Genomic DNA, 11,871 nt, shown 5'->3' on the forward strand with positions numbered 1-11,871 from the left:
GCCTGCCAATAACACTCAGTCCTCTCCTCAGTACTCAAGATAAAAATTCAGAACCCTCAATGTGGCCTACAAGAACTAGTCCAGGTGGCCTTTGTCACCCTCCCCAGCGCCAAATCATTTGCTGGCTCTTCTCTACCTTACTTAACATGCTACATCTCCACTTTCTTTCGGTTCCTCAAATTAACAAGCTCGTTTCCTCAGCAAAGCCTTCACAGATGCTGGTCTGTGAAATGCTTTCTCCACTCTGTTTACTAATTAAGAATTATTGACTGTTCAGGTCAGATTATGTGTCCTTTCTTCAGAGAGACTTCCCATATGCCCAGGCCAGGCCAGGTCTTCTGTAATCTGTCATTGCTCCCTTTATTGCTTTCTATTGCATTTATCATAATTTGTTTTATATATTTAATTCTGTAAATAATATTATTAATAACAATAGCTAATTTTATTACAGGCTTGCTATGTGCTAGGTACTGTGTTAAGTGCATCAGAGGCATTATCTTATTTAAGCTTCAAAACAAGCCCATGAAGTAGTTACTATTGCTATCCAAACATCACAGTTGAGAAAATTGGGGCTGAAGAAAGTTAAATTGAGTGAAAGATAAGATATTACCATTCAATCGGTTCCAGAATCTAATGATGCTCTAAACTGTTACTCTGTAATGTTGCTATCTGCCTCTCCCACTAGTCTATTAGCCTCAAGAGGCTAACAAGGGGTACCAACAGCCAGGGAACCCAGAAGAGACTTATGATTCTCTTTGCCCATATTCACATAATCAGAACAGAGTCTCTGTACCTTTTTCTTTGCACTACCCTCCCCTGTCCTTCGTGGCACTCAAATATCATGAAAAGGAAAAATTAAATGAGTAAAAATGGTACTTTTATCTTGACATCTCTGGAGACTTCATCAAATTTTAAGGTATTAGTATTTTTCAAAAAATAAATAACAGAGAACAGGAACAAATTGTAAAGATGAGTAGTTTAAATACATTTGTCTGAATTCATTAGCATCAGGGCATGATCCAGTATACGTGGAATTCAGATGATTTAGAGAGAGGTTTCAGCTCATTTCCCATAATATTAACACTGATAATTGCCAAAATTATTCAAGTACTTACCATTAGCCAAGTCCTATGCTAAGGGATTTGCATACAGTACTTTGTATAATCATCACATCAGCCCAAGGAGATTGATACTATTATGATCCCCATTTTACTAGATAAGGAAACAGAGATGCAGAAATAATGGTTGAATCACTTGTTCAGTGTCTGCAGTTTACAGGATGCAGCCCCAGTGAGGCCTGTCTCCAAAGCCTCAAGCTCCTAAGACTGCAGGTCAGTGTTGTGCCAAAGAAGGAAAGGTTCAAGACATAATCTCACAAGCAGGTGAGGAGTGACTGTTAGTACAAACAGTGGGCTGGGAGGAGAAAGCGACGGGAGAGGGGCACGGCCACAGTAATAAATCTATTATTTTCCATCAGGGCTGGGTGCTAGGACAGATTTCAGGACATGCTCTAAGAGACTCGGGAAGGGAGATGGAAAACGATTCTGTCCGGGGTGATCTAGGGTTTCCACAATCCAGAATACTGAGGATTGGCTTCGCTTGATGGAATGGAGAAGTAATCTTGGGGCAAGTTAAGTACCTAAGATGGTCCAGAAGTATTAATCAGCCAGATAAACAAGAGTCACTTATTGAAATAACCAATATTTATTAAGGCTCTACTTTGTGCCAGGCACTGCTCTAGGCACTAAACAGCTATGAACTAAACTGAACTAGTCCCTGCTCTTGAGTTTATGTTTTGGTGATGAAGAGACAAACAATAAACAAAAAGTGTGTATGCACATGCATATATGTGGGGGGAGATGGGCGCTGCGAGCTTGATGAAGCAGGCAAGGGGCTGCAGTGCTGAGGTGGGTGATCAGAGTAGGTTCCTTGATAGGGGGCCATTACAGCAGAGACCAGAAGCAAGAGCCTGTGCCACGCATATATCTGAGGGTCAAGAGTTCCAGGAAAAGGGGACAGCAACCGCCAAGGCCTAGAAGGAGGGTGCATGCCAGGATAAGCGGGAGCTCTGTGTGGCTGGAGCAGAGGGAGCAGGTGGAAGAGTGAGGGCACAGGTGAGAGGTCAGCAGGGACATTGCCATGGGACCAGGAGAACCTGGCCAGAACTTTAGGAGTGCATGTGGATAATGACTTTCATTAAACTCCTTCTGTATTGATAGCTGGAGCTTCTGATTTTCTTTGAAAAATTATTACAAAACACATTAACAATTTAAAAATAGAAGTGAAAAGGTAACTGTAATTTTATCATCTAACATGGCTTTTCTCAGTTTCATGTGTTCTTGTCCTGACTTTTTCCATTTTGGTGCATATTTTTATGGGTTTTGTCATAGTTACAGATGGCTTTGCATCCTGTTTGTCTTAGTTAGCTTCATATCATATGCATTTTATAGGTTGATAGAAGGCCTTCCAAATAATCATTCCAGTGGTTGCATAATATTTCAAATGAATGTATTACTTCCTCTTGGTCACTTCAGTGGTTTCCAAATAGTCACTATCACTGATGATGCACAAACATTTTTCTAGGTTTAGATTATTTGAGGACCCTTCCTCTTTGTGGGTATTTATCCATAAATAGTGAATTTTTTTTATACAAGGTATAATTAAGAAATACAGGGTATTTCTTAATTGTCCCTAGGTTTGAAGTTGTGAGACTAATTACCTGCTGATGGTATCTGTCACTTTTTCAGAGTAGATACCTTCTGGCACTGGTTCATATACTGCCTCCACTATCTGCAAAACAAAGAGACTGGAGTGATGGAAGTAAAGGGGCCATGGATATCTTTGAACAGTAATACGAGGCCACAACATGAGAACTACTAATTAAGCAACATAACTTCACATACAAATTTTAGTCAGAAATAAAACATGCCCGCCGAATAAAAAATTAACACCAATTAAACAGTTCTTCAACACAGAATTGTATTCTCCAAGCTGAGTTAAAGTTAACCTTAGGTTCATAATAAAATGATGCGTGGGATAATATAAGATGCTAGATTGTGAGTAGTCCAAACTGCAACTAAAAATAAAAGACCAAAAGTAATTTGATATATTTATATTTATAATTTTATATAATAAATGGAGACAATTATAGAGGGAAATATGCCATAGTATGTGATATATATTTAGAAAAAGGCAAAAAATAAATTGGACCATGCACTTAAAAAAACAAGTCCACTTTTAGTTGACAGTTATATAAAGATTGCAAAGGTCTGTTTAAGAAAAGAAGGAATGGTGTTTTTAGCAACATGAAGCCCTTTTGTCACCCAGTGTTACTTACTTTTGTAGCCAAGGAGAGCATGTTGGTGCTGTAGAAGGGCGGATTCAGAGTTGCCATCTGATAAAGGATGCAGCCTGCTGCCCAGACATCAGCCTTCTCCCCGTACGGCTCACTCTTCAGGACCTCAGGGCTGAAGTAAAATAAGGAGGTTAATAGAGACTTAGGAAAGGAGAATTTGCACAGAAAGAAGATCTAATTTTCAGGCTGTAGTCGGAGTTATTTTTTTTAAAGTATCTGAAACTCTTAATCACTATTTCAAGTAAGCTTATTAAAAAGTATCTTTGAAATCTCCCAGCTTCAAATAAATCAGGAAGCAAAATCAAGCAATTCCAGTCAATACATTATATAAACATTACCTAGTTTTGTCCAAGGATGTGTTTATTGCCAGAAACAACAATCTCTCTGTGATAGATGGAATTGATGGCCCTAGTTCTTTCCTAACCTGGAGATTTTGTACATCCCTACCCTTGTTGTAGCCTCTTGCTGAGCAGTGTTCATTATGTACTCCGGCCTTTGGTTTTGACTGTGTTTTTTTGCTTTGACCAATGGAATGTGGAAGTAACAGTAACCATATCAGAGCCTCAATCTTAACAGGTATTGAGTGCTTGCCTTTGTCCTTCCAGGAGCTTCTCTCCACTGCAAGGAGAAGAATGTGTCCCAGGTAGCTTCTACCCTTACAGCCTGGTCCCAACACAAGAACCAATCTGACCTAGACAACTCATAAACCTGCAGCCTGAAGAAGAACCAGCCCAGCAGACACACAGACCCGTGATTCTGAGAATAAATGCTTATTGTTGAGTGCCACAGGATTTTGTAGCAATGAGCTATGTAACATTATTATGTGAAAAATTGATTGATACAGTCTTCCCCCTTTGCTATTCGACTCTAGCATATGAAGTAGAGGTAAGACCATATTTAAATATGTTGCAGGAAATGATGAAATCTACCATATTCACCTCTTCTGAAATTGTCACACAATTTAAACATTTAAATAAAGTAATCTCTGAAAGTCTATGGGTTTTAAAATTTTATTTTATTTCATTTATGTGGAGAGGAATGTAGTTTACTTGGATTTTATGTATGAATAGTAGTTTCTTCTGTTATATATATTGAATAAAAAACAAAGTACTAAAAGCACGCAACACACACCCGCCGAATTAATTAGCTTGATAATTTAGTTCTATAATATGTACTTAGGTCTGTGCTTAGCTCTCTAAATTAGTGGAGTAAGGATTAATAGTTAGCTTTGACAGTGGGTTAAGGTATAAAGAAACTTATAAATTGGCATCAAAACAATCAGGGTTGGTATAAATTAATATTGACTGTTAAGAATAATCAAGGGGCCAGGCACAGTGGCCCATTCCTGTAATCCCAGCACTTTGGGAGGCCGAGGTGGGAGCATTACTTAAGGCCAGGAGTTTGAGACCAGCCTGAGCAACATAGCAAGACGTTGTCGCTACAAAAAATAAGAAAAAATAGCCAGGTATGGTGGTGTGTGCCCAGTTGACAGAGCAAGACTCTGTCTCTGGGGGATGGAAGGAGAAAAGAATCAAGGAATTACTGTTCTTGTCAGAAAGAAGAATTCCTGGTTTAAGATTTATAGGATGTGGTTGCAGAGGAAAGTGATTTCTAGGTCTCTCAGTTAAGCTTTTTCACATTTACTGTTTTGAGTTCAGTAATACGATAATGGGGAATTGGGACTGAGATTTCCAGGGTTCTGCTGGTCCTAAGTGTATAAAAACTATTTCCTGTTGTCCCCTCATCAACTGCTCACATAAAAAATGTCTTAACAAGAAATAATGTTCTCAACAGAAAAAATGTCTGGCTCCCCACAGACAAATTTCTCATATTCTCATCTAGTGAGAACTCAGAAGATTTGCTTCATATTTCCAAAAGATCATGAAGCAGAGGCTGCAAGTGCTCCACTCACATCCCCTCACATCTCTTTTCCATTTCCTATTTCTGGTGTGCATTCCCTCCCAACAGCTGGAACGCTTCTTTGGAAGACAGCTTTCAATTTTTTTCTCAACAGACAATTTTTCAATGTCTCTTGTGTAAGGGCACTGATCCCATTGGTGAGAGCAGAGCCCTCATAATCTTACCCAGGGTCGCACCTCCTAATACCATGATATTGGGGGTTAGGATTTCAACATATGAATTTTGGAGGGACTCAAACAGTCTATAGCAGACTTACTTCTTGAAAAACTGCTATTTTTTTTTCATTCATTCAATAAACACTACTAAGCACCTCCAAAGTACCAGTCACTCTCCTGCTTGGAATATACCAACAGATAAAGACACTTGCCCTCATGGTATTTACCTTCTAATAAAGGACAGGGGCACAGAAGATATAAAATAAAACACAATAAAATAATTTAAAAGTAAATTATATAGCATTTTAATAAATGATAAATGCTATGGGAAAATAGACCCGGATTAAAGTAGGTCTAGAGTGGACTCAGGGTGACAGGTTGCAATATTGTAAAGAATGGTCCCTTCTTCCCTCTCAGATCCCAGATACTGACACTGCAGTGGCTTCTTTCCTTCATTCGTTCACACCCAAGACTTCCTTTGAAACCACATGCTGATACCTCTCAGATCTACTCTCCCTTCCTCGTGCCCCTCAGGTACACACAGATGCTGCATCTTACTGGGGCTGTCACAAATCACTGATGAAAGTAGGGTTAAAGCAATGAACTGTGAACGATTTGCCTATTTATAAATTAGAGCCTATTTGCCTATTTATAAATTAGATCCCATCCCATGTCAACAATGCTCTTACTCTCTTGAATTTCAAGGGCTGTTTCCAAGGTGTACAAAAGAGCTGGGTATCCCTGTAGGACAAAGGCCAGAGCATCTGAAGCAGGAAGATAGTTCCCTGGGAGAGATCTTAAAGCCTCTCTTTGCCCCCACATTACCTCCTGAGGCGAACATTTCTATTTATTTTTCTACCTCCACCTCTGCTGCCATTTGCACTTCAATTCTAGTCACTTCAAGCAATCCTTTTAAACATGTGTGTGTGTGTCAGGGTGCTTTTTCTTAATCTGAAAGATGCAGGGTTGACTACTCTGCAACCCAGGGAAACTTTCCAATGTCAAGATTCAGTGTTTCCACTGCATCTGCCGCTACAGATTTGTCCTTAATTCTTGGTGAGTCCACCATTATTACACTAGTGACTCATGGTTAAATTTAACCCTCCCAATGAGAAATTACAATATTTGAAAAATACAAGTTCATAAGAACTAGCTTATATTCACCACTAATGAGCAGAAAGGAATACTAGGGCTGGAGTAGTCAAAAGGTATGAGAAATTGGAGAAGAAATTAAGACTGAGCGATATTGAAAAACTATAATTGAAAAAGTATCTTATTGACAATATAATAACATAGCATCTTAAAAGTAGCATTTGGAGACATTATAAATGAAAATGTTCTCTTAACAAGTATTAGAAAATACTAATAAAAGAATCTTGAGCAGTTTGGGACACAGTGAGGGACAATGTTCAGACACAAGTTTCTTTTATTGAAGTAATTCATACAATAATATTTGCTTCACTAGGTAAAGATAGAAAAGGGATTTTTGCATCCCACTGCAATGTATTAATCTGCATCTATTAAAAAAAGTACATTTAGTTCTCAGGTATTGGCTATCACACTTTCATCTCTCAAAAGTGCCTTAAAATAAAGGAGAAAGAGAACTAATTTATCTGAGAAAAAAACAGAAACGTAAATTTTGAAAGAACATAAACAGTCTCTCTGCAAACACAAGATCCACCATTTGTGCAATCAGAAGGCAAAATCCCATTTGAATTCATGAGGATAAAAATCTGATCTGAGATGACATAATTAAATCCATATATCAATAACTGCCATTTATTGACTGAAAGGCAAATTATGTTGTACTTGGGATGATTCAATATACAGCATTTAGCAATACAGGATGGATAAAATGCATGTGTGTATTTGTGTTTCTGTGTGGTGTGTGTCTGTGTCCGTATGTCCATATGTGTATGTGAGTGTTTGTAGTGTGCATGTCCCTGGAGGTTTATGGTTGCTGGAGGCGGGTAAATTGTTGCTGAGAGATGGCTCAAAAATCAATCACTATAGTGGGAGGGAGAATTAATGAGGATAAGGGAAGTTGGGAGAACCCGGAGGGAATAAGAGTCTGGGTGCATTTTTCTAGAAAGACTGAGCAACATGATATTCAGATTTTCACTAAGATAAGCAGGACTTAGCAAAAAAGACTCCAGGCAGAATCGTGAATGTAGAGAGATCCATCCATATCTTGATCTTTTTCTATGAGGTCCTACTTATTATAAGTACTTAATAGCGTTGATAAAATATGATCTGATCCCGCTAGAGCCACGAAAGTTAAAGAGCACCCCAATCAGCCCTATGGTGTTCTCCACTATGGAGGAATGAAGGGATTGAGGTGGAGAAGAGACAGGAAGCCAGGGTGAGCCTCCACTAATGCAATAACTAAAGAAACGAGAAGAGGAAATTCACAGAACTTCAGAACTGATTGGATGTGGGGAGGAGGATAAGGGAAGGGGAAGACCCTCTCCTCCTCCAGGCTCCCAAGTATCTGGCTTGAAGGACTAGATCAGTACCAGTGCCATTAATACAGATACAGAGGGAGCAGATGTGGAGGAAGAAACTAAATCAATTTGCAATATATTAATTTATTTCTGCCGAATCCACAGCTGGGGATATCCAATGGGTAACATCATTCTGGATGTTAACAGTCTCTAAATGCCTTATGATCAGAGCATGTGTTGTCTGTAGCCTGGCATCATGGAAATGTTCTCAGCTCATAGACACCTGCTGCCATTAAGTAGATAGTTAAAAAAGATTTGATATCTAAACAGATCTAAGGCTTTTCTGAATACAAACCTCTTACAGAGAGAAAAGAGAATTAGACGACACATTCACAGCCCTGGAATAATAAACTATGCCACTGAAAGAAACTAGCACACTTTTAACATAGATTTTAGAGCCTGCCTGTCCCTAGGCTGTACCTAGGTTTGGCAGCTTTATCCAGTAAAAATAGAGGACACCAAGTAAATCTGAATGAATAAAAAAATACAATACTTGGGAAATATTTACACTAAAAAATACAATATTGGGGACATAAACTAAAAAATTCTTTGGTGCTTCTTAAAAATTCAAATTTCCTTGGGCCCCTTATATTCTATTTGGCAATCCTAGTTGTAGCATTATTTGTGTATTGTCCTTTGTTAGTGTTCGATTCATCTTTCTTCTACATATGGTTTTCTGTACTTACTTTACAAAAATAGCAAAACGAGGTATTTATATGGGGCATTTGGGACATTTCTCTCATGTTGCATGAAGCCATGTATTAATATGTCTTTATACCAATGAAATCAATGGGTTAAAAGTTCTTTCAAACATAAGCAGCATCTTAAAGTACAAAACACACTTGAATATATGAAATGTTAAATTCAGGCCCAGTTTTTACAAATCTTTTAATAAAACGTTTCTGTAAACGTTAAGTTAAATATAATAAAAAAGCTGGAGTATAAGCTATCAGAAAAGCCTCATTAGTCCCATAGTAAAGATGGGCCATGACTGATTTCTAAATGCCAGACTCTCTCACTGGGTCACCTACCTCCTATGGGTTGTGTTTAGGGAGATGTATGTGAAGAAAACCAGAATATTTCACCCAAAAATATACTCCTTTGGCATATTTCAATATGGCTATTCAGAGAGGCTGCAATCCACAGGAATAGCCTTGAAAATCTATCTTTTATAGGGAAATTTTGCATCTGTAGAGAAAATATACATTAGTGAAATAAAAAGCCAGGCATTTTCTTTGAGCCCCACCACTCCTTGTTTGAACCCAGGAAAAATGAACTCACAGGAGAGAGACTAAGAGTTTGACACTTCCAAAGTCCGACAGACGTTACCACAGGCCATCATCTATTCTTTCTAAGAACTGCTACCACAGGTTTCATCTGTCTTAGTCTATTTTCTGTTGCCTATAACAGAATACTTGAAACTGGGTAATTTATAAAGAAAAGGAATTTATTTCTTATAGTGTTAGAAGCTGAGAAATCCCAAGTCAAGGGGTCACATCTGGTAGAGACTTCTTGCTGGTGGGGACTCTCTACAGAGTCCCAACCAAGTTGGCACAGGGCATCACATGGTGAAGGAGCTGGGTGTTCTAGCTCAGGTCCCTCTTCCTCTTCATATAAAGCCTCTGGTCTCATTCTCATTATAACCCATTAATCCATTAATCCATGAATTAATCCTAAGGGCTCTTCTCTCATGATCCAATTACCTCTTAAAGATCCCACCTCCTAATACTGACACACTGGGGATTAAGTTTCAATATGAATTTTGCAGGGGGCAAACAATCAAACCACAGCAATCTGCATAACAAGATCACCTTCACTAGCTATGCCTTCCCTTCTGTCTCCCTCCCATAACCTGTCTCACTACAATCAAAGCCTGTATTCTTTCTGTAACCTCAGGATGGTATAAAAACTTCAATCATCTGGCCCTTTCTTTGAGTTTTCATATTTTGTGTGATTCCCGTGCATGTAATAAATTTGTATTCTTTTTTTCCTGTTAATCTTTCATTGGTTTGTTTTACAGACTCAAATTATCAATCCTTCAAAATGGTGGGTGGAGGAGGTGATTCTCTTTGTCCTTACACATGATTCAGACCCCTAAGTAACATTTTATGAACCAGAGTAGCAAAATACTCTGGTTGAAAGAGTTATCAATACACCTTGTATGAATAAGTGGTGGAAGGCTGTTACAACTAAAACCAAAACATTATTTCATAGGTTAATGCTTCTTTAAGCTAGGGAAGCATTTTATATATAATATACATAAAATTCATAATAGTTAAAAAGCAGAATAGATTGACATTGCATTATGCAAACCAGGACCTGTGATTATCAGTGTGGTTGTGGATCTGCCTTTAATTGGTTTGTCATTTTAACTGGAAAATGATGAGTCATTTTCTGATAGGATCAGTGGACGTTGTCCAAATGACACAATTGATTTCAGGCCATTTTATGTGACACTACAATTTATTTAGAATCTGTTCATGAGATAATATATGTGTACGTGCCATGAAGAATACTAAGTGTTATACAAATGTAAAGTGGCATCATTATTACATAGAGAGATCCGCCACATTTCATAGAGACTGTGACAATAAGTGGGCTAGAAAAAAATAGACGGCAAGATAAACATGGTACTGAAGATAGTCTATCATATTCCTGAATTCTGAGAAGTTCTGAGTGGACAACCAAATATTTGACCTTTAGTCTATTGAAGTCAAAGTCAGATAAGCCAAGGACTTTTTTACTATTAAGGGTAAAATTGTTGGTAGTGGTGACAGTGGTGTCAGGCTCTCCTTACCAGCAGGTCCAGTTTGGGAAAAGTATATATAATCTCAAAACACTACGGTGGCCTATTCTTACCCTGTCACATCCATGCTGATGGCCCTCCTGATCTTTGCCCCTAGTTCATGGCAACCCTTATATGGCATGTTCACCTCTTCCTCCTCAAGATATACCACCCTTTAACACCTAGATCAACTTCTGTCTATTGGATGAAATGTTCTCTTACTATACAGGTTCATACAGATGGGCTGACAACAAATTCTAAAAGGACTTACAGCCTGTATTATTCCCCAGATAGTTATTCTTTCATTTATTAAATAAATATGTATTGATACTATGTGCCAAGTACTATCGTAGGCATCAGGAATACAGCAGCAAACAAAACATGCATACAAAAATCCTTGGCCTTGTGGAGTTTACATTCTATCAAAGAAGACAACTGACACATAAACTAAACAATTAATTGAAATTTATAAAGTGCCAATGAAAAAAATAGACTAGTTTAAAAAATAAAATTTATCTCATGAATTGGCATTTAACTATTCTGTGCCCTCAAATAGGCTATTTGACTTTGGGGGTGGGGTGGATGGATATTAATCTTCATATCTGTAAGAAAAAGAGATTATTTATAATATTCCTGTTCCAAATGCTGTGTTTACCAATTAAGGTTTAAAAACATTTTAATGACAGATATGTACACAGTTTTAAAACAAAGATTAAATTTGTTTTTCAGTGTGACTTAAACATTAAAGATCGAGTCAGCAAAACATGAAAAAATGTTCAACATCTCTAATCATTAGGGAAATGCAAATCAAAACCACAATGAGATATTACTTATCTCCAGTGAGAATGGCCTTTATCAAAAAGTCCCAAAAAATAAATGTTGGTGTGGATGCAGAGAGATAGGAACACTCATACACTGCTGGTGGGACTGCAATCTAGGACAACCTCTGTGGAGAGTAATATGGAGATACCTCAAAGAGCTACAAGTAGAACTACCATTTGATCCAGCAATCCCATTACTGGGCATCTACCCAAAGGAAAAAAAGACATTCTATAAAAAAGACATCTGCACTAAAATGTTTATAGCAGCACAATTGACAATTGCAAAGATATGGAAACAACCCAAGTGCCCATCAATACATGAGTGCATTAA

General features: G+C 37.9%; 1 protein-coding gene across 3 annotated transcripts in view; it reads right to left on the minus strand.

Moving 5' to 3' along the window:
• The window catches only part of NEK10 (NIMA-related kinase 10), a 225,985-nt gene that overhangs the window by 83,554 nt on the left and 130,560 nt on the right, over window positions 1-11,871 (minus strand). For 2 of the 3 annotated variants that reach the window (XM_012644545.1, XM_012644544.1), the window contains exons 1-3: window positions 4,714-4,739; window positions 3,338-3,467; window positions 2,720-2,790 (exon numbers count right to left, since the gene is read on the minus strand). In XM_012644545.1, the coding sequence (XP_012499999.1) occupies window positions 2,720-2,790; window positions 3,338-3,467; window positions 4,714-4,739 (227 nt within the window). Of the gene's footprint in view, window positions 1-2,719; window positions 2,791-3,337; window positions 3,468-4,713; window positions 4,740-11,871 lie in introns of those variants that run through there. The other variant, XM_012644543.1, reaches the window with a different exon arrangement.

The sequence above is a fragment of the Propithecus coquereli genome, unplaced genomic scaffold, assembly GCF_000956105.1.
Source record: "Propithecus coquereli isolate 6110/MARCELLA unplaced genomic scaffold, Pcoq_1.0 Scaffold214, whole genome shotgun sequence".
NCBI classification, from domain to species: Eukaryota; Metazoa; Chordata; class Mammalia; order Primates; family Indriidae; genus Propithecus; species Propithecus coquereli.